A 24,030-nucleotide genomic window follows, 5' to 3' on the forward strand; every position below is an offset into this window, starting at 1 on the left:
GAGCAGCTCTGCTTCTCTTTTGCTTGGACGACATCTCCAAAGGCTGTTTTATACCCYGCTGTGGGGGTTGAATTTCATCTTCTGACACACATGCAAGGTATCCTTAGTGCCATAGTGCAGGTCGTGTTCCCAGCGAGTGCTCCGTGTGTTCTTTAAAGCTGGAAGGGATGGTGAGCTTAACTACAGGGAATTGCTCCTTGAGAAAACAGTGAAAGCTCTGATGTGGGACCCAGTGGGTATCATGGGCTAGAAAGTAGTCAGCCAAATTTGACTGCTTTGTCTTTCACCTACCAACGTCCATCCTCCTAAGAAATCCCTCCCAAGAAAGTCTCTCTGTCTTCTCCCTTCCAGACTGGTAAAGTCAAGTCCTCTCAGATCCTTGTGGTTACCACAGAGGCTTCTGATTTGGTCATCCCCAGAACCAGTTCAGCCACTGAAGGCCAATATGAAGCGCTGTAAGCATATGTTTTCTTTTTTATGTGTCACACCAGTTCTTCTTTATCCATCACAACAACTTGGGTCCAGGCTACATAAGCTCCACCAACTGTCAGTGCATTCTTTAGGACCGGTGGTACTAACTTGGATATCTCCATACTTGGCACCAGCAATGCTTAGACTGTTGCCTCAATCTCCATCTCTTCTTCTGAAACTGTTGAGGGAATTAAAGTTGGTAACAAACTCCAGTGACACCAAGATTTGCTATCTGACTGTGTCTCTGCCAGTGTGGTTCTCCATTTTGGCAGCTGTGTTCCCCTGCACAGACAACAGAGTTGTCAGGGGCAGTAGCTCAGATGGTTGTTATTGTGTTACTCTGGTTATCCTTCAGAGAAGCACAGCAAGCATCTCTTGTTCTACAAGACCAGCACAGCCCTGACTGAGAAATCCCTTTCATCTTGGAAGCCGAATGTGAGGTGATGTCTCGCTATCCTGAGGCCCACACTGAGACGGCCTGTGCATGATGACTGTCAGTGTGCCATCAAAGACTGTATAGAGTGGGTGGCGAGTTCCCTACAGTCTTCTCAGTATGGATGTGGAACTTTCACATGATATAATGGATATTCTGCGTTACCCGCAGATCCTGGTGTCTCTCTCTCCATTGGGAGTGCTATTCTGGACTCAGTAACTTCATTTTGGAAAACTGCTTTTTATTCCAGCCAAAAGGATCAGTGATAAACAGCTAGAGGACAGGGAACACGGATTTCCTTACTCTGCTTCTCTGTGATAGTGATCACTATGTCTTCTGAGTTTAAGGACAAAGGTGGTCTGGGATGGTTGGGGAATGCATTTATGTTCCTCAGCCTCGTTGCAGTTTAGACTTGCAAACTGTCATGGTTGTTTGTCCGGTATGAATTTATCCCCCTGTATAAGCTATTGTTCTTGTTTGAATTTCTACTCATGTTTTTGACTTTCTCTAGGAGATGTGGAGATGGACAGACTTTCTGTACCTACTTCTTCAATAGGTAAAGTTTTGAACAGTTTACTGACTATCATTGCAAGCTGCAGGCAATATGACAAATCCGTTCTGAACTCGGACTTCCAGTCCCTCTAATGGCACACAGCTGTCTRCCAGACTCCTCTCCTTTCCCCTTCCAGACTGATGAAGTCCTGACCTCTTTGCAGGACTGGCAGGTGTCCCTCTGGCTGCCTGTTTTCAATGTGTTTTATTAGGGGTCACACTTTGTATTATCCTGCTGCCTCGGCAGTCACAGCCAACTTTAATCAGCCAAAATATCAGATTTACCTAGTGAATACAACCTGTTCTACAGCTGCTGCACCCCATAGCCTGGACCAGGATGCATGTTCTGGTGGTTAGAGCACTCCTGGTCTCACCTCCAGAAAAGATGTTCTCATAAATAGCAGAAAGGAATAAACTAGCAGTTAAGTTTCAGATCAGTGTGTGCGTTGGTCCTCTCCAGTTTACCAGTTCTGGTAGAGTGGAGTACTTCGAGCTGAAGGCATCAGATGTCTCCTTAAGCTGTTTTAAGGTCTATTCAGCACCTGTTTGTGTATCATTTGCTTATCAGCCAAGTTCCTATACTTTTTTCACCCCGTAATTTTCAGGTTCCTTAGAGCTGAAGGAGCTCTTTCAGTTTTTTATCTGGTGCTGAAGATACTGCACAGTGGGATTTGAACATGATGTGTATTCTCCTGATCCTCCCTTTCAGATCCTTAGCTTAGCTGTTCACTTCTTGGTCTGCGAAGGGGGATTTCTAAGTTGCTATCACCTCTTCCAGAAGTCTCAGCCCATATGACAGATCTGTCTTGATGATAGAGTTCCTTTCCAGATGTACCACAAGTTTCACCCTAAGACAGTATCCAAATTTCACCTAAATAATTCTATTTCCAAGATCTCATTCTTCAGTGAATGTCATTATTTGCTGAGAAACCACCAAGACAGAACCATTTAAAGGCCTGGTTTGGACTCCAGAAGAGTCCAAGCAACTTCAGTAGCATTGTTGAAAAATACTTTTATTTTCAACATAAGTCAGGGGACTGTCCAAAGCCCCTGTCCACACTTTCAGTAGGTGTTAATCTGTTTCTGAAATCTTCAGGGTTCTTGCAATATTTGGTGGAGTGGTTCTGTAGTCACTTTTTGCGCGCAGGACTATGAGACTCTCCATCCACTGATACATGTCACATGATGATAACTATGTGGAACCACCTACTGTGTGAATGTACATTTGAACTATCATGTACAGAAAGAATAAAGAAAGGAAAGATTACTTATCAGCAATGAAAATTCTCTGAGATGCAGAATCCACAAGCACGTATGTTCCCCTTACACTTACAGGCCTCCAAGGTAATGTATTGGCATGGAGGAGAGGTAACTGAAATGGCATCAATTGCACTTCACTTTGTTTGCCCATCTGCTATTTTCTTTAATTGGAATATTATTTCTCCAGAAAATTGAACTGCACTGGAGTTTAGATGAAGAATTTTGGCATTTTAAATGGAAGCATGGGACTTCAACTCAGAAATGTAGGTTCTGTTACAGATTCATTGTAGACATATTTTGTATCTTGTGAGTCCTTCCAAACTCTACCTTTTCACCCTCTTGTTAAATGTATACATGTTACTGACAAAATTATAGAGGGAGTTTCAACTACAGTATTATTAATATACCAGTGTTCCAGTTCTCTACTTAATCAAAATGTCACTTATATATTACCTTAAAGATTGATGCCCTTTTAATCTTGTCACATCCCAGTTTACAGATGACTCTGATTTGCCTGCCATCTAGCCCTGAAGGAGCAGGCAGATTCATTCCCTTTCCACCCCTCCCCGCAGGCACTCCTGACCCCCCTTCCTGCCTCTGCACCTCTCCCTGCCAAAAGGCAGGTGTGACCGCTGCATGCTGGYGATGTACCCCACAGCATATTTCATCAGCTGTGGTCAATGCTGTGCTCTTTCATCCCAATGTTCAAGGGAAATAGGAAGCTGAATGAAAGGGGGGTGGATCAAACAAAAATCTGGAAATGGGGAACTAAAAAAATTAAAGCATTTTGATTTACACGTTTAGGGTGATCTCATCCTCCACATGTTTCCTTGAATTTTTCTTGCAGGTTTGCAAGTATGTGATCTTTTTTGATTCTTTGCTGCTTGTGGTACTGTCATTAGCCCAAAATACTTTCTTTACATTTCATATTTGTAGGAAACTGTACCTTACTTTTTGGACAAGAAAAAGCACAAATATCCAAAGTTTCATATTGTTTTTTTTCATCTTTCTGTGCTTATCTTCAACAACCATATGGGCTAGAAATATAGTTGCTCTAAATGGAAGTATATAATCTTCAAAAGTCACAAGCTACGTTAGTGTCTTTTTTGCTACTTAATGATGGTGAGAGGATTAGCTAGCCTCTTTACTTTTTCTGTTGATGTACACCAGAGCTACCTACCTTTTACTTTCCAAATGTTTGAAACTACAAGCTAGCAATAATATGTCATGCGATTCAGTTGTGCATTTTCTTGATGTCTGATTTCATAAAGTGTTTGTATCTACATTAAAATATGTCAATACATGTGTGCAAGAGGTGATTTATTTAAACAGTTCTCTGTACATCAAACTGTAAGACTTTAAATCAAGATTGAATTATCTTTCTAAAATATTTACTGCAGCTCAGACAGCAGTTATTGGCTTAATGCACGAACTCTTGAAAACTATAAGTATCTGTAGCTCATGTGATACAAGATCTCAGATTTTCATGAGGTTCCTTCTGTTCTTAAGGTTTCTGGTGTCTTCAAACTAAAGGAATGCTGCATGCTGCTAATAATAACAATTATGACTTGAAAAGTTCTTTCTTTCTGTGTTCAAGCACATTCGATGCATGGTTTTGTGCCCATGAAGGCCAGTGAGAAAATTCCACTGACTTCAATGGGAGCAGGAATAGTCTCTGATATCATTAATCATCCTTTTTCATTGCTTTTGTCTTCAACAGTTAAATAAATTTTAACATCCCCATTTTACCATTGGAGGGAAACTGATAAAAATGGAGATCTTTACATGTCCTTTAATGCTCTGAGAAACAGTATTAGAGTGTGGGCTTAACCCAAGGTGTTTTGTGGCTCCTGTATTCCTCCGGGATTGAGAATCCATGTCTGTATCTGCTATTTCTATTTTGATTTTATTTGGTTAGTACATCTAGTTTAGACTTCTGGTAGCTGAAATTTGCTCAATAAATCCACTGCTGGTGCTAGACACAGCGAGAACTGGTATTGTTTTGACAGTCAGACAAACAGATTTACAATTTTAAATTGAACATTTCATCCTTTGAAGCTATTCTGAGAACTTGGTTATTACATCAATGTGATGTTAAAGTATTTTGACTTTTTTTGACAAGTATAGCAAATTTTTTGAGTGACAGTTCAGTGAAAGAGAGATTTCAACCTGTAAGTGTCATTTTCAAAGGGACATTATAGAAATTAACATTCTAAAACACTTGTTGAAAGAGAATCTTCCTAACAGTAAATGAAAAATGGCTTTTCCAAAATGTGGCTACAGTGTATTGTAAAATTAGTGGCTTCTTTTCAGACCAAGTAACATTTTGAGGTTGACATGGATTTAATGAATAGAAGGATTTCTTGAAAGTTTCTAAAGTCTGAGGTCAGAACAAGCTCATTTCTGTGGTGAGAGGATGCTGAGCTAACAAACTAGCTAGTTCAAAGGACCTACCTGTTGTAAACCTGATAGGTTGCTAATTTTAGCAGATGTGAACTGGGAGCAAGCCAGCTGTGGAAAGCAGAATTTTTGACTTACTAGCTTCCTTGTAGTCTGCCTTGCACATGAGTAATGGGTGTGTTTTTCATACTTTCCAGATACTCCTTTAGCTCAGGGAGTTGTCTATTTCCTCTGGCCTCCTTCTAAAGGGAAAGTATATTTTATAAATGGATGCTGAAATAGATGCAGAGTACCACTATCTGGAAGCTGGATGCGACAGGCTGACCTGGGAAGAGTCTCTCATAAGAAACCGCTAAAAGGTGCATTTGTGTATGTGTTTGAGAGTGAGAAAAGAGGGAATACAGGCATACCTTGTTGCGCTTCGCAGATACCGTGTTTTTTACAAATTGAAGGTTTGTGGCAACCCTGTGTCAAGCAAGTCTATCAGCACCATTTTTCCAACAGCATGTGCTCACTTTGTGTCTCTGTATCACATTTTGGTAATTCTCGCAATATTTCAAACTTTCTCATTATTATTATATCTGTTATGGTGATCTGTGATCAGTGATCTTTGATGTTACTGTTGTAATTATTTTGGGGTGCCACGAACCATACCCATATAAAACGTCAAACTTAACTGATAAATGTTATGTGTTTTCTGACTGTTCCACTGACAGGCCGTTCCCCCATCTCTCTCCCTCTCTTTGGGCTTCCCTATTCCCTGAGATGCAACAATATTGAAATTAGGGCAATTAATAACCCTACAGTGACCTCTAAGTGTTCAAGTGAAAGGAAGAGTCGCACGTCTCTCACTTTAAATCRAAAGCTAGAAATGATTAAGCTTAGTGAGGAAGGCATGTCGAAAGTCGAGATGGGCCGAAAACTTCTTAAGGATGAGCAAAGAAAGTGATTTCTTGAGATAGAATCTACTCCTGGTGAAGATGCTTGTGACCACTGTTGAAATGACAACAAAGGATTTAGAATATTACATAAACTTAGTTGATAAAGCAGCGGCAGGGTTTGAGAGAATTGACTCCAATTTTGAAAGAAGTTCTATTGTGGGCAAAATGCTGTCAAACAGCATTGCATGCTACAGAGAAATCCTTCATGAAAGGAAGAATCAATCGATGCGGCAAACTTCATTGCTGTCTTATTTTAAGAAATTGCCACAGCCACCCCAACCTTCAGCAGCCACCACCCTGATCAGTCAGCAGCCATCAACATCAAGGCAAGACCCTCCATCAGCAAAAAGATTATGACTCGCTGAAGGCTCAGATGATGGTTAGCATTTTTTAGCAATAAATTTTTAATTTATTAATTTATTAATTTTAGCAATAATTTTTAATTAAGGTATGTACATTGGTTTTTTTAGACATAATGCTCTTGCACACTTAATAGACTACAGTATAGTGTAAACATAACTTTTATATGCACTGGGAAACCAAAAAATTCATGTGACTCACTTTATTGCAATATTCGCTTTATTGCGGTGGTCTGGAACCGAACCCGCAATATCTCCAAGGTATGCCTGTATGTGCATATGTGGAAAAGGAGAGGCAAGGATGGGGAAAGTGAAGATCTTTGAGTAGCTCAATGGTCTTGGCTTCAAGGACCTTCCACTGATATAGAAACAAACCTACCTTGGAGGAGGATCATCCTTCCCACGTTCAGAGCACCAGATGGAGCTTCTGTGGTTAGGACATTCCTGCTTTCTAGATATCCATCAAATCAACTTCTGCTTCTGTCACATTCACAATGCCATTTAGTCTTAAAAGAAAGACCCAGTGCATAAGACTTTTCCTACTCTCTTAGCCAGAGCCCCTCTTCTGTTTTTTAAATAGTGTGGTTGTTTGCTCTGAGCTCTTTGGTACTCTTTATCTCTCTGTAATTGCTAGAAGCAGTATGGAAATCATTCCAGTGGATCCCTGCTTTTCAAATGGAAGATTGTATTAAGGAAGTGCAGAGAATATGACTAAGGAGCTTGTTCTGTCTGAACATCATTATGTGCAAAGAGAATTTAGTTAATATCTTGTTATTTTCATTTTCTATTTTTTCCCCTGAGACTCATGAGGGAAATTCTTGGGGAGTTTATATTCAGTATATCATCTGAACAGATAGCAGTTGCTGTTTGCTGATAACCCTTTAAATTGCTTGCTATTTCATTGCTGTTTTGTAATCTTATTTTAATGGCCTTTCTTCCTCTGTGTGTTAGGAGCAGAAGTTGCTTTAATTGTTATTATGTATGATTTGTTAGCCAAATCCTAACTTATCAGTAACAATTGATCATCCTTAAATTGCAGACAAATAATTTAATTGTGAAACTGTTCATGGCATTGCCTGACATTCTAGGAGGATTTCCAGGTGTTCCTCAGGTATTTAATTTCTGGCAACATTATTTTCTCTAAATGGTTATATTTAAATGTCTTTATTCTTCCTTGGATAACTGGGTAGTACTGGTTTTCAATTAAGCTTTGACTGGGAGCTTATTAGTTTTCCTTTTTTTTTTTTTTTAATCATATCATTTTCATGTCTATGGCATGCCCAGCAAAGGAGATCTTCTCAGGCTTAGATTGCTTGTGACATTAGCTATCAAAACATTATCTCTCCACCTGCTAACAGTTGATGTGTTTTACCTTAAGAGCACTTAGGCAGTGATTAGTTCTCCATGTTTAGTGTAAAGGCTTCTGTGTAGATCAAGAAATTGATTATTGTCATATGGCTATAATGCAGAGCAGTACATAAATTTCATAGGGCTACATAATATATTAAATGTTTTTAAATTTTTTCAACATTTAAATGAAAGCTGTAACGCATGCCGTTCCTGAATGTTCATATATTACACATTGTGCAAGTAGTTACRCATTAACCATAGGTCCTGTGGAAGGTTTTTGCTGTTCTTGTGTTACTCTTCCTCTGTCTTTCAGTGAAGTGCTTGAGCCCTGTGCAGCTTTACAGTGATTCTGTCTCTGCTGCTTTTTATGCACATAATGCTGGGAATTCGCAATCAGTATCAAATGTCATGTTTTGTTTCCTGCCATGCTGGGCAGGAAATTAACTCTATTTAGGAAAAAAATCATCCATTTCACTTTGGATTTTGGTCAGAGATTTATTTGCAGATGTGCTGAAATGTTATATTCTGTTCCCGTTCACATATGGATATTTGCATTTCTCAGCTGAGGCTCTGGCGTTACCTCAGAGGTCAAATGTTTATTGCTGTTTGCTTCTGATGGTCTTCCTCATTAAGCAAGCTATATTTATGGCTGAAGCTCTGCTGGTTGTTACTTTCTTCACCCAAGCCAAGGAGCTAAATGCACAAAATGAGATCATATCGTTATAAAGAAGATCCTTCTTGGTCTTGTCAGTGTAGGGTAATTATATCCTTACACCCCCTCAGAGTTCTGTCTGTCAAAGTTATCTTGATGTGAGTAGTCGTGACGTTAAAAGATTTAGTCATAAAGACAGCCACAGACTAACTTGTTGTTTACTCTTTACCTATCCCAAGGCAAAAAAGAGCTGGCAGGCTCTTATGTCTGGGACGAAACTGTATCACAAAAGAACTTCCTGATAAGCGCAAGCTGTGTGCCTTGCGGGGAAGGTGTCTCGCTTACGCTATGCTAAAATGTTATTGCTCAATTTATAAAGCTAATCCAGCCTGCTCTCACTGATGATTCCAAGGTATCTCATTTAATATTTGAGTTGTAGCCCGGTGTACACTTCTCTCTGTGGCTACACATTTCAGCTATCCTCTGTTTTACTTTTTGTGTTAGGTTGTATATATTCTTGATTCTTGGGAAAGAAACATTTATGTTTTGATTTAATGTGAGTGGAACATTTATATATCTGTTTAGCCCAGCTTTGGTGAGTCCAGAAAGTTATTTTTCCTTTCAGTTTCAGTATATCTTTGCAGCTTACACACTAGTGATGGAGGTGCTGAGAGGTAGAGTCTAAGTAGCCTCTTCACTCCCACAGCAGCTCCTTTGTCCCCCCATGCTAGTTTGAAAAATGTGAAGTGAAAATCATTCACATTCCAGGCCTGTTATTTCAGGAAAAATTTTATTCAAAGGTGAGAAATATTTCTCCCTTTCCCCAGTGTTATCTTCAAAATAACAACCGACAGGTGTTAATCTAGAATTAGTAGAAATAGTAGATTGTATGCTTTAAACATTACAGTTTGTACTAAACATTATTAAACAATGTTTGTCTGTTCTTAACTATTGCTTACTTTTGGTAGCCAACAATATGGGTATTTCTTAGAGTGTTTTTATTTAAAAGCCTATAAATTGCATGGGAATAGACTTAAATATAAAGCAATACCAGCTATATATGTAGGGATGCTAAAGCATCATGTGGAACAAACTGAACATTTTTAGATTGCGTTGTTTTTGTTGAGATGCCTGTTACTTTTGCTACAAACAAGATGAAATATGCACAGAGTTTACTGACATTACTTGTCTGATGGTGGACATTGGGAACAGAAAAAGGAATTTAGTAACAAGAAAAATAGAAAAGCAGGATTCCTGGGACATGCCATTCTCCATGTAGCCACAGAGTGTATCATTGGTACATAGATTGATCCAGAAGACTGAATAAGATGAAGACCTATAGCAACATGCAAACAGTGTATTTGGTGTACACTTGAACAAAAKTATTTGGTAGGTCTTCAGGTTTATGTATGTTACTCAGTCTCATAACAATGGAAATTGTTGCGATAAAATATGATAAAATGATGATGATAAAGTGACTGGATTTGTGAACAAGGGAAGAGCAGTGGAGGATGGACAAGGCGACCTTCTGAAGTCCCCTCCAACCTGTGTAATCTTATGATCCTGTGAAATAGTACTTTTTAAATATGGGGAAACTCATTTACTAGTAGAGGTACTGGTTATGATTTCTTGATGTATATACCACCATACATTTTCTGTACATTTACATTTAATACATGAAGTTGAGATACAATGATTTTGCAGGCTTATCATACTGTGATGGTAGAGGCAATTAATATTGCTAATGACTTTGCGGTTTTGAGGTTAGTGGAACTACTAGCATGAGTACTGGTACCATATACTGGCATAGCTGCACCTTCCTTGGCAATTGTGTTAGTAGGACTTCCACTGTTTTGGTTAAAAAGAAGAAATATGCTAACAAAATAGTCATTCCAGTATGCAACCTTGCTGTGATGCAACCCTTGAAACAGGACTAGGGAACCTGTTCCTTTCTGTGAGCCAGTGCAGTACCTTTGATGGGTCACATATCAACACAGAGCTTAGTGTTGTCTGTTAAAAACACCAAGAAAAATAATCATGAATTTGCAGGCAATATGAAATAAATCATGAGCCCATACTTTCCTCATCCATACCTTATGGAATGGCCCAGTATTTGCTGATATAAGCAAAAGGACTGTTGTTGGCATAGACAGGCACTCCACTGAATACTTATCAGACTACTTTAGCCTCTCAGTGTCAAAATTTCCCATTTTTTAATTAATTAATTATGATCTACACACAGATCAAATGGTTTTTAAGGGTCCACTCTGTGAATGTTTGAACTGGTGCCCTCAACAGTAAAAACATTTAAGCATAGATTAAGCCTACTAACAGAGATTTCCAGATGTCACTGCTGATTTGGAGTGCCCCAAATTCTTTGGCTTGCATCCTGGTCTCTAAAATGCTGAGTGACCACCTTAAGACCCTCTCAAGAAGTCTGAAGTAAGAACCCAAAGTAAGACTCTCAAAATTGCTGGTCATTGACTTTGAAATCGTGTCTGTTTGTGCTTAAAATTAAGCATGGCACTTGAGTTAATCTTGTTCAAAGCTGACTATTGATTGAGAACATTTTACAGTTATATGTGTGGTTTATGTAATTGTGATTTTTTTTACACTTTGCAAAGTTTTAGGAAAAATACCATTGGCAGTACTTAACATCCAGGAGGCAGCATGAAGTTTAAAGAGGTAATTTAATAAAAAATAAAAGTGTAGTATGATTGATGTCAGTCCTGGTGCCTTACATTGCAGGTTAGACTTATTTCTTTATCCCAGAATTCTGTTCCTTACTTACTCATGGAAACACTCAGTGGAGTGATTCCTTCTTGATGACTGCTTTACAATAGTTCCAGTGAAATCAAAATTGAATCAGCATCAGATGTCAAGTATAAGAATATTTTGACTATTTAAAGACACCAGGAAGTTTAGCTTTATTCAGAAGATCTTTAGCTATGGTCTCTCTCACTTTTGAAAAACCTCGCATCTTTAAACTACTACTGTTGTGAATTGTTAGAGTAACCTTTTAGCTATATGTTTAAGGCTTAACTTATCAATATTTAGACACTTTCAGAAGAGGCTTGATCTCAACAGCAGTTCTCTCGAGCCAAAGTACAGATTTAGGAACATAAGCTTTGATTTGAAAATCTGGTCCTTGTATGTATGCCTACCATGGTTTTAAAACTTATTGTGTAGTGTAAAATGAGCATGCAAGATAATGAAAACTCTGCCGTTCTTTGAATTGTAGGCAGACAGTGGTGCTGCTTACTAAATGTTTCCCAGGATAGTACTGAGCAGGAAGGGAGCTTAGTGCTTTGCTTCAGTTCCCTGTTATTCTTTTCTTTTCCTTTTTTTTTTTTTAGTATAAGCACATTAGAAGGGAGAGAAAGAGAGTGGGTGTTATAATAACATGTAGGCTTTGAGACAGGCAGTTCTGAAAGTTACTTAAACAAAACCATTGAGATCATTTTGTCAAGACATTGTCTAGTTTGCCAGTGAATGCTAAAGAAGAACAAATCCGATCGCTTATACCTTGCCTTTATTTGCTGCATGAGTTACTGCACTAGATTGCTGTCTACACCATCCCAGTTGTGCTCTTTTGCTCCATTTTCTGTGCATAGAGGAAAGTGCAGTAGAGGAATTATAGGTGAACAAAGACATGTTTAGAAACACCAGTTTGTCTTGTCATGTTTTAAGTGCAGAATTCCTAGTGAGGAAGCAGAATTAAAAAAAAATAGTACCAATAAAAAAGCAGAACAAAGCAAACAAGGGAGAGTGAGACAGGAAAGCCAAGAGATGCTCTGGTGCCTCTGCTCTGTGAAAAGTGAGGTGTTAAGCCCAATGGCCTTGTTACCTGTTCTCTTGGACCGGGCAGCTTAATCCTATTTGATGTAATAAAGTTTATGAAAAAGATACTTTTTAGACATCTGATTGAAATGACAGCATTTAAAAAAAAAAGAACACTTCACCAACTAAGAAAAAGAGGACTTATTGCAGAAGCTTTACCAGCTGAACGAGGGAAAGGGCTTTGTGAGTGCATGGGGAAGTGAGCAGAGTATGCAAAGGAGTGGCAGAGAGAGAAAGAAAAGGAAATAGTCCTCTTCCCCCCCCCCCCCCCAATGTCAGGTTGTTTTACATTCTCTTTGCTTATTGTCAGCTTGTTGAGATGTGTGGAAGCTGATAACTAACCATGGGCCTGGTAAGTTATCAGCCTCGTGCAAGTTGGAAGCTCTCAAGGCCCAGGATGGTTAGCATTCTGCGACTGATGTTTTCCACCGGTTTTGTTATTGCCTCTAGAAATAGTGACGCAGTTGATCTTCTTGCAGCCAGGTAGCTGTAAATTAACAAATGTGTAATGGAATATCTTCAAAATAAATTGGAAGTTAAAAAGGAACATATATACAGAAGGAATAAAAAGCTAAAAGTAAGTGAAAAGAAGTTGTCAAAGATTCCTTTTTTCCCTAACATATGCTAGAAGTTTGGAGATTCATAAGCCTGAGCTGAATATTTCCATTAATAATATGTATTTCTGTATTACCAAGGACTAAAGTACAGCACAGGACTTTTGCTGTTGTTAAGCCTTGTGAAGCCATTGTTAAGAAAGTACATTTTTGCAGGATTTTATAGACTGGTTCACTGAAGCACAGCTAAGACTCTTATCTCTAAAATCGCAGCAGATGTAGGCAGTAGAGTCAGAAGTACAAATAAGAAATCTTATTGGTGCAGAAGCAACACAATAAGTGATTGTAAATGACCACTTCTGAATGTTATGTAATACATAACTTGCCTTTCTTTGTTCTTTTTTCTTTTCTTTTCAAACAATTTCCTAAACCTCTTTATGATTTGGCATGTGTTGGGCTATTTTTTTAAAGTACAAAAGTAAATAGCTTATAGGAAAAGTCTGATCTTTTTGTAACAAATTTAAATTCTTAGTCACTTAATTGATAGGTTGCAGATACATTTGTACTTTCTTTAAGGCTTTCTCAGGCCACATTAAATCTTTCAGCTATGTTGGTTTCCAGTTTGCTAGTATGGTTCAGTTTGAGTATGGTTGCAGCTCTGCTCAGTATTGCTGAAACCCAGGAATAGTAGCTACTTCGTATTCTGAGGCATCAGGTAGAAGCAAGTCATTTGATTGCTCGATTGCCACGGTATAAAACACCTAAGTCTTTTTGTGTGGATTAGTTCACTTGGATGTTCCCGATTCACATCCCTTATTTCTTTTCTGTGTTCGTGTTCCACCAGCGCTCTTAACTCCTCAGCTGTGTGTAATCCGCCCGGATCGTCCCTCAGTGCTCCGGTGCAAACACTGGCAGTGTGATAGGTGTGGAGGCATGACTGTGACAGGATAAAAGCTGCAATGTGTGCATAAAAGGAACCGCATTACTTACACTCAATTAACATGGCCATGTTTCTGAGACATCACCAAACCATGGCTAAAAGCACCTTTACATATAATTACCTAGTTATTTTCTCTTTGATTGATGTGAAATCGTTGTTACTGAAAAGACAGTTTCAGCAGACTATGAAGTTTAAATAAATCACCATTATTAATATTGGTGGTCATTTATTTGTGTAAGGTACTTGTTTAATTGCAAAGCAATGGAAAGTACAAAACATCATGATGGAAGACAGGTCTGCTTTGAATATGCTAAATCCAGTCTAATATGAATAGGTTTTGGTGATAAAGCAATAAATGCAAAGTTCATTTAAACGTTGAATGAAAGATTGCTACAGAGATTTCTTTTTAGATGCACAAGATAAAGAGAAACTCCCCACAGTTAGGATTCAGAACCACTAGTTCTGGAGATGAATTTTAGAGGCGATGCGTCTTTTATGAGACTGCAGAATGTGACAAAACAGTATCCTACTCTTTATAGTTAAATTTCCTCTAGTGAGGCTGTGAGAGTAGTATGTCAGGCTCTGCAGAATGCAAACTTCCATATGTGCAGGTATATTTTGTATTAGGTAGTATGTATATTCTTTAATCTTTTGGTTTGAAAGGAAATCTCCAGAATATCTGTTTGCCTGGAATGAATATATGTGTATTAAGTTGACATCCAGTTTGACACAAGATTTTGAACTTCCAAGTGCCCAAATTGTGCTCTTAGCACACAATCCAATCAGGTTATGCTCTGGCATGGAGTAAACCATGCCTGATCATCTTCTTGCCCTTTTTCTGCTGGGCACTTTACATTCTCTTCTGCTAGATTAGCTTTAGGTGTTGCCTGGATTTCCTCTAAATTTCACCCTGGATTCATCAGCTCCAGTGTCTCATCAGATGCCCATATACATTGACTTTCCTCCTACTGCAGTGTAGAAGCCAGCTGGTGTTTCTGCAAGAGGATATTCTTTATGGCCACTGAAAAGGGGCTGGAGAATTGATCAGTRCTGGGAAATCTATGCTTTCTCCACTTATCGCCTTGTGAAGTTAACTGTGACGATTTTGTCCACTTACATGTTGTCTTAAGGCTTGCCTTTATATAGAATTGCACAAAAAACCCTGTTCCTGAGTAACTCTATGTGCAGGCAAACATGCTACATGCAGTTACTCAATACTGCTTCTCAAAATACATATACAGCTGAAACTTTTCAGAGGCATCAGCTTTCCAGTCACATCATAACCCTACTTTGCTTTGAACAGTGGCAATCAGATGAGTATGGTTTTGGCTAGCAGCCTAATGAATGAGTTGTTAAAGTTTGAGAGAATGGATTTACATTCATTTAATACTTGGCTTCCTCTGCAGTCACTACCACTGATGCTGAGACAGTGGCTATGATTGTCTAGGTGTTTATGTGTTAGGAGATAGGTAAAATATATTTAACTAACAGATTAAACATGACACTGTTGAGATAAACAAAGGTGTGTAACATCAGGTATCAGTATAAAAAAAAGTTTGTAAGTATCAACACTGAACTTCAGTCTATATGGGTTTTTTGTTCTGGAGGAAATTGGACTCTGTACAAACTAATATACTTGCTACAAAATTATTCTGCTGAATAACATAGCAAATCATTTGCTATTCACTACACCCTTGAAACTCCCTGTGCATACCTGCTTAAAATAAGCAACAAGTGTAGCTAGTAATGAAATAATTCAGTTTATTTTGTTTCATGATGCACAGATAGAAAATCATTTAAGTGTGACTGATTTTATACAGTAGTTGCTCATCTGAAATGCTTTTGAAGTTTAGTAATTGGAGCTCTGAAATACAGTATTTGACAGATGGTGTGGGTGGTTTGTGCCATTTCCATGATAAATCCACTTACAGATATAACCATGAGGAAGTTGTCTTCATTCTTTGACTACTACAAGTGCAAAAGAGAGATTTATTTTTACTTTATCTGAAAAGGAGTTTCTGTAAACACTAAAATACTTTTTCAGTAGCCTTTATTTTTTTTTAATTTTCTTTGCAGCTTTTCCTATAGTAAATTACTTTTGTAATGTTTTACAGCATAAGTTGGAAAGCATTACTCTTTTTAGATTAAAATAAAATAGATCCTCAGGAAGATACGTTTGCTGTTAAAAATATCAGAGGCTTGGGAGTTGGACAGTTTTGTTGCCCCATGGCTTACTGCATGAACTACTCTTACAGTTGAAACTTAGAGATGATAGAATAGCATAAATAAAAATAAACTGCATTATACAGTTTTAATATTTTTTATTATCTTTATGTTTAAACAGAAATCACAGATGCTGGCACTAGAGGAATCCCAGATACGATTAAGGGTGTGAAAAGAAAAAAGATTGTAACCGAAAACCATCTAAAAAAAATACCAAAATCGCCTTTGAGAAGCCCCACCGAAGCCAAGGTTAAACAAAATGTAGAGCCTTCACCATTAAAAGTTCTTCCAGATGCCTCAGAACACACCAAGGCACAGAATCATTTACCTGTGCAAAATGGAAATCAGTGTACCAAACAAAATGGAGGAGCACTTTGTAATGAAATAAGTGTTGAAACAACCAAATCTGAGACATCAGTGCAGACAAAGCTTTCACTGGTACATCAGTCCTTGGACCTGAGTAAAGAGACAGTGGAGGATTCTGATTCAAACCAATTAAACTTGCCAGAGAAGAAGTCTCTCTCTAACTCCTTATCAAGTAAAGCAAAGACTGACAGTAATGAATGTACTTTTGATAATGGTAGTACTGCATCCCCATGTACTCGTASTGCATTTGATGTCTTATTGAAAGCTATGGAGCCTGAACTGAACACCTTAGCACAAGAGTGCCCCCCTTATGGGATGCAGATAGAGAAACTGAGACCAAATAAAACTGTAAGCACCTCTTCTAGTCTCACATCCAATACGATGAGTGTCCAAAATCCATCTGTTTTGTCACAGCATGAGTTGGCAGCTGGATCACACTATTACCCGTGTACTTTAAATAATGTTCATGTAGCAACAGCTAAGAGTGGGCAARCACAGATCCAATCAATTTCTCATTCACAAGACCTTATTACTAAAACCAGTCAACAAAATCACCAGGTTGTTATGTGTCCAGGTTTCACTAGATCACTGGTGCAACAGCAGAGTCAAGAAAACCCCAAACTCCAGCAGATATACAGTATAGCAGTAACCTCTTCTGTCGTTCACACCTCATCTTCCACAGTAACTCAGGTTTTTCCTCAAAACCAGTTAGTAGCTAGTTCATCTTCACCTTTGCCAATTAACACATCCAGTTCCACAAACTTGTCTATAGGTCCCATCTACAGTTCAGCCCAGATAGCGTCAGTTGTAAATCATGGTGTAGAACAAATATGTAATCTCCTGAAAGACCAGAAGCCTAAAAAACTAGGGAAATACGTCTGTGAGTATTGTAATCGGGCCTGTGCCAAGCCCAGTGTTCTCCAAAAGCATATCCGATCCCATACCGGAGAGCGACCCTATCCTTGTGTGACATGTGGGTTTTCATTTAAAACCAAAAGCAATCTGTACAAGCACAAAAAATCTCATGCACATGCTATCAAACTTGGACTTGTCCTACAGCCAGATTCTGGTGGTCTGTTCTTGTCTCATGACTCAGAGAAAGCACTTAGTATTCACTCAGATGTGGAAGAAAGTGGTGAAAGTGAAGATGAAGGCACTGCTGATGAAAGACAAGATGATCAAGAACTGGAACCTGCACAAATAGTGAAAGTCATTTCGAGTGCAGAAACTTTACGGAAAGGAAGCCCTATTCCATTGAGCAACCCAGACTGTATAACAGGTGATTCCTCATTACATAATACAGAACCACAAGTAAGGGCAGCTTTACCAAAAGTAGTAGTTCATCCTGTTAATGTTTCTCCTTTAAGGGCTGATAGTCCAAAAGTCACAGATTCAGCACCTGAGCTTGCGGCAGCACAGAAGAAAGGAGATTTTAAAGTGACAAATCTTCAGTCAAATGTAACACACACAGCCTCATTCAAGGAGAATGACATAAAGCAACAACAGAAGATAGAAATGAGCCTGTTAGAGGAACAGCTAGGGTCTGCAATAGGATCTGTGCATGCTCAGCTCCAGAGACAACAGGCAACTGATTGTTCCCAAGATCAGCAAGGAAAATGCCTTTTGAGCCCTAGAAGTTTAGGTAGTACTGATTCTGGTTATTTTTCTCGTTCTGAAAGTGCTGATCAAACAATGAGCCCACCAGCTTCTTTTGTAAGAGGATTGCTGACCTCTGAAAAAGACCCAAATAAAAATCTACCCTGTGTGCCACGAGCAAGTGGAATGGTAGCATCTGTGGTTCAGACAGTTTGTACTGAAAAAAATTTGATTCTCTCTGGCCAAATGCGACCACCCATGGCAACAAAAACCCTTGAGGAGCGTATCTCAAAGTTAATTTCTGATAATGAAGCTGTTGTGGATGACAAACAGTTAGATAGTGTGAAACCAAGAAGAACATCTCTTTCAAGAAGAGGAAGCATAGATTCACCAAAATCTTACATATTTAAGGATTCCTTCCAGTTTGATTTAAAGCCCATGGGAAGAAGAACTAGTTCAAGCTCTGATATACCAAAGTCTCCTTTCACACCCACAGAAAAATCAAAGCAAGTTTTTCTTCTGTCTGTACCATCCCTTGACTGTTTACCTATAACAAGAAGTAATTCCATGCCTACTACCAGTTATTCAGCTGTACCTCCAAATGTAATACCTCCCCCTCATCCACTTCGAGGAAGTCAATCATTAGATGATAAAATTGGCTCTTTATATGATGATGTTTTTGTATCAGGACCTGCTACTCCACTGAACCAAGGTGGACATCCTCGGACCCTTGTTCGACAGGCAGCAATAGAAGATTCTTCTACTGGTGAAAGTCAAGTTCTTGGACCAGTACGATCTGTAGAAGAAAGTTATCTTGGATGTAATTTATCAAATGAATCTTTATTGCAAAGGAGCAAGTCACTGGCACAAGGATCAAATTTAGAAAAAGCAAAGAAGTCACCTCAAGTGCGAGGAACAATGTTTGAGTGTGAAACCTGCAGAAACAGATATAGAAAACTGGAAAATTTTGAAAACCACAAGAAGTTTTATTGTTCAGAATTGCATGGACCTAAAACTAAAGCTGCAATCCGAGAGCCTGAGCATAAAACTGTTCCCAATAGTACACAACCTCAAATTCTGCACTACAGAGTCACTAGTTCAACTGGTGTGTGGGAACAGACGCCTCAGATAAGGAAAAGAAGGAAAATGAAAAGTGTTGGCGATGATGATGACCCACAGCAAAATAATATGAACATACCATCAAAGAATGCAGACAGCCAGAGTAAACCATCAAATTCTTCCAGTCTGTCAAAACACAGTGCAACAGTAGTAGGTTCACAGCAGCAAAGCAATATTGTGCTTCAAAGTTCACAAATTCAGCTTGTGGCTCGAGGCACAGATCAGACTACTGAGCCAAAGATGGCTCCACTTATTGAAAAGCAGGCAAGCTCAGTTGCCCAAGAAAAGTTGGAGTTGAAACGGCAAGGGACTGGCATTTCAGTAATACAGCATACTAATTCACTGAGCAGAAATAGTTCATTTGAGAAATCAGAGTCTTTTGAAAGAGTATCACCAGTTTCTTTTCAAGAGCCCAGCAAGATTACAAAGCACCGCTCTATGAATACGATTGTAATCCAAGAGGATAGACACTGTCATCTGAATACTTCCCAGCATCATCAACCACTGTCATCAGAAGCACCTAGGGGGGAAGCTCAGGGAAGTCAGATAGTTTCGCATGAGAGAAGTACACCACTTCAGCCATCAAGACTTGTTCGCCAACATAATATCCAGGTTCCTGAAATACTGGTCACAGAAGAACCAGACAGGGACCAAGAAAACCAGTACAGTGATCAGGAAAAGACAGAAAGATTTAACTGGCCACAGCGTAGTGAAACTCTGTCAAAATTGCCCACAGAAAAACTTCCACCAAAGAAGAAAAGAATTCGCTTGGCTGAAATGGAACATTCATCTGCTGAATCAAGCATTGACTCCACACTTTCCAGAAGTCTAAGTCGGGAGAGTAGTTTGTCTCATGCCTCTAGTTTCTCAGCTTCGCTTGATAAAGATGAAATTTCCAAGGCTGAAAATCCTTCCAAAGTAGAGCTTATTAATAAGTCAACAGAATTCCTTATGATTCCTGCTGGCTCTAATGTGCTGGGCGTGCCAGGCCCTCATTACAGGGAAATGAGACGTGCTGCATCTGAGCAAATCAGCTGCACACAGCCGTCAATGGAGGTTGTAGACTACAGGAGTAAGTCTTTTGACTGTGGAAGTATGTCTCCATCAAAACCTGCCTCACTTGTAGAGGTAGCCGCTCCAAAATTGTCTTCTGGAAATGGTGTTACTGGACATGTGCCTCTGCTAGAAAGGAGGAGGGGACCATTTGTAAGACAAATATCTTTAAATATTGCACCAGAAAATCATCAGCCTCAAATTAAATCAACTTCTTCATTTCAGACCGCTCAGGCTACAGATGTGCCCACAGTGCCATTTCACAGGCTGCAGACCTCCAGCAAGTCTTCAGTGGAGTTTCCTTCAAGTACTCAGCATTCACAAACTCACCCCAGGCCTCACTCTGCAATTCAGAATTGTAATCCTGTTAGCATGTCTTCAGTTCAGCAGCCTCTAGATCATGTTTTGAATAATCTGGGACAGCCATCCTTGCATCAGTCTTCCCAGACATCTACTAAAACCTCAGCCCAAGGAGAACAAGCAAACACATACACGCTTTCATGTCACCCTGCTGAAAAAAAGGATTGTTTTGCACCCAAGTATCAACTTCAAGTTAAAACATTGCATATAGGTCAGACATACTCTTCTAAATTATTAAAAAATACTTTAGCAACCCAGACTGTTCCAAGTCAAGTTGGGGTGGACCAGAATGCATCCTCCTTTGAAATGCAGACTAAATCGTCTGATAATATGTCTAATCCATATTCTGTGCCTCCTCTAAAACAGGTTATCCCTAATAACTGCAGCAGYGAAATACATCAGATTCCTCCTTTTGTAGTTCCTGTCCGTATTCATAGTAGTATGCCGTCCTATGGCTTTGCCACTGTTACACCCCTTCCTCACATTTTCATGACCCAGGAGCAGGTGACTCAATCTGTTTGTAAAACAAATGCTGTGACAGTGCCAACACTTGAAGGCAAAACTCAGCTGCCAAAATCTCACAAAGACTGTCAGAGAACTTTGCCAAATTCATTTGAATTTGAAAATTCACTACCTGATAATGGAACCAGAAATTCACCTTTGTCTAGCTCTTTGAATATTATTCAGAAAGTGCCAGTTAGTGGACTCTTCCCTCAACAGGAAGCTACAGCTTCAAGTAAACGAATGCTTTCCCCAGCCAACAGTTTAGATATTGCCATGGAAAAACAGCAAAAACGCGTTAAAGATGAGAGTGGAGCTGCCTGCATGACAGATGCTAGACCATTGCATTCACTGAACCTTCGGTCTGGTGACCTTGTTAGTAAGCAAAAGAAACCAGTTTTGGTGAGACAGGTGTGCACCACAGAGCCTCTTGAAAATCATCTGTTAGATCCTGATGGTGTTCCACAGCAAGAAAAAAGCAGCAAAGCTAGTACTTTAGACCTGCTGTTGCCTGACCATCATTCATCTGAAACTGGGGTTTCAGAAACCCTAAAGGAGTCACCAGAATCAGAAGACCTTAAGTTGTCAGCATCAGCAGTGCTTGTAGTTAGAAAACCATCTGAATTGTCTCCAGTGAATAATCAGAGTTCTCATCCAAAGCCTGTAAGTAGCAGTCAAGAAAGAAGGTCCCCAAATATAAGTAATGAGAGCAAACAAATCAATAGCCAGGGTCAAGCAAAACTTGTAACTACATTGTCTGTGATGAATGCAGGAGAATTGCAGAGGTTGTCATTTCCAAGCCTCAAGACCTCAACAAATTTTACCTGGTGTTATCTCATGAAGAGAAAAACATTACATCTGCTGCAGAATGACCAGAAAATTTCAGCCTATTCTACATGGACCATTAGCCCCAACAATCCCAATCCACTTGGTTTGCCAACAAAGGTAGCTCTTTCCCTCCTCAATTCAAAACAGAAAGTTGAAAAACTGCTGTACACTCAAGCRAGAACTAGTCATCCCAGATCTGATGTATTGGTCTATTCAAGCAAGTGGAAGAACAGCTTAACCAAGGTATTTAAATTATGCTTGATGTATATTGATCATTTACAGAGAATGTGCTTTAGCAAACATACCTGTTTATGTTTCAGAGAATGTAATATGCCTGATTTTTTCTCTTGAATAATGACATGTACAGTATATGTGCTTATTTATTTTAGTTATGCTGGATTGAACTGCTAAAAACATCTTAACTAATTCCATTAAGAAACCTGTTAAAAAAGATTTATCCACTTTCCATGGAAATTAGTTCCTGGATTTAAATCTGTATATGAAGTCTTTGTTTTGGAAGGAATGCATTTGGCTGTTTTTTTTAAATGCAAAGGGTACAGCAAAAATAGTTCCAGTATAAACATTTTTTAAACACTCTTAACTTTAAACAGGTTAATTGAAGATCATAGCTGTATATTTTGCCTTCAAAATCAGCTGCTATTTTCTGTTATAAGACAGTTCTCAGACTGAACAGGTGGCCATGGATACGCTATAGAAATATTTTTTCACCATCACTGATCATCTAACTGTGGGAGAAGTAGTGTCCAATTTCCCTCCCTCCCACCTAKGTTAATCAGTGGTGTGAAATAATGACACAAATAGTAAAATTTAAGACAAAATTACCACTTTCGTAAAAACACTCATGATTTCTTGGATTAATACTGCTCCAAATGTGCCATTAAATCTTTTGCAGTGGAATATACTCAGGGCAATAATACTCCACACAATACTCCATAATTCCAGAGTCAAATGTGGGAGAGCAGAGTAGTCACTTGATATTGCCATAAGTGTCTTAGGGCTGCACATATGTGCTCAGGATTTCGTTTTCTGTACAGGACCAAAACTGTGTGCTTATTTGCACTGAATTTGGTGTTCCTTACTAATTGATATGCCTCTGTGAATAGGTAAATGTGACTCTTTGCTCTACAACATGGCGACAAGCGTCAGTGTCCATTTAGTGGATCAAATACTAGCTTTTGTTGTTGCATCTAATGAAGCTGTAATGCCTTCTGAAGAGAGCTGCGGTGTACATCGTAGTTTCATGCTCTTCTTTCTTCTTTGTCCTGTGTGCAGTATGTTCTTCGCCATACTTTTCTTTTGACTTTTTTGGCAAAAGCTGAGCGTTAGCCTTGAAGCTCAGTTCTTCTGGAGTCATACAGAGACTGTCTAGAACATGCATATTGTTTGGTGGGTTAGAAACCATCATACAGTGTCATGCTGCAGCCTGCTAGCAGCACAGCTTTCTGTGCATTGGGCTGAGAATTTGGATCAATGGGGYCTGCAGCTGCTCTTCAGGAAACATACCACAGTCTTGGGAAAAGAAGTGTATTTCTGTTGATCCTGGGTGATCTAGACTGTTACTGTCAGAAGTCCTGATGGGATATTTCTGTGTTTGCTAAATGTTTTGCTAAGATACCAAGTCAGTGGGGAAAAGAGCAGTAAGATGAGAAACTCTGTGTAAGAGGGAAGAAATAGTTTCAGAATTACAGGGGGAGCTGAGAAGATTTTCTGAAACCTCTAAGGCCAAAAGAGTATTAGAGTTAAATCTAGTCCTCCTGAGGTCAGTGGGAGATTTTGCCAACACTTTTTTTGGAGATCAAAACTTAATCTATAATTTTTCATATAGAAAATGCATAGAGACTGCTGACTTTGCGTCAGTGCTCTAACTGAACTGCATTTTGGTTCAGTATTAGTCACCACCTTTTACGTGTTAAAACTCATATTACCTTCTTCAACCTGCTTCTTCATACATTTTGTAAGATGTTGTACTTAAATGGTGCTAAATTTAAAAAACAGGGAGAGTATTGCTTTTTGGTTTAGGTTTTTGTTGTATATATTTGAGCAATTCTTTTTAGGAAAGGCAAGTCTCACAGCAGTTGTGTCATCTACTTGTGTTTATTTTATATTTAAGGAACTGTCTGTCACAAGTTCTGCAATAACAAAGCTACTGCATGCCTGATGTAGAACAATTTTTGTCTACAAACAAGTTCTGTTTAGAATATAAATAATAGA

At 38.9% G+C, this 24,030-nt stretch overlaps 1 protein-coding gene across 11 annotated transcripts in view; it reads left to right on the forward strand.

Annotated features, from left to right (window-relative positions):
* Positions 1 to 24,030, forward strand: part of HIVEP1 (human immunodeficiency virus type I enhancer binding protein 1) — a 150,805-nt gene that overhangs the window by 79,208 nt on the left and 47,567 nt on the right. For all 11 annotated transcript variants that reach the window (XM_026064254.1, XM_026064253.1, XM_026064255.1 and 8 more), the window contains one exon: positions 16,097 to 22,041. In XM_026064254.1, coding sequence (XP_025920039.1) covers positions 16,097 to 22,041 — 5,945 coding nt within the window. The remainder of the gene's footprint in view (positions 1 to 16,096; positions 22,042 to 24,030) is intronic.

This window comes from Apteryx rowi, unplaced genomic scaffold (genome assembly GCF_003343035.1).
Source record: "Apteryx rowi isolate R43461 unplaced genomic scaffold, aptRow1 scaffold_212, whole genome shotgun sequence".
Lineage (NCBI taxonomy): Eukaryota > Metazoa > Chordata > Aves > Apterygiformes > Apterygidae > Apteryx > Apteryx rowi.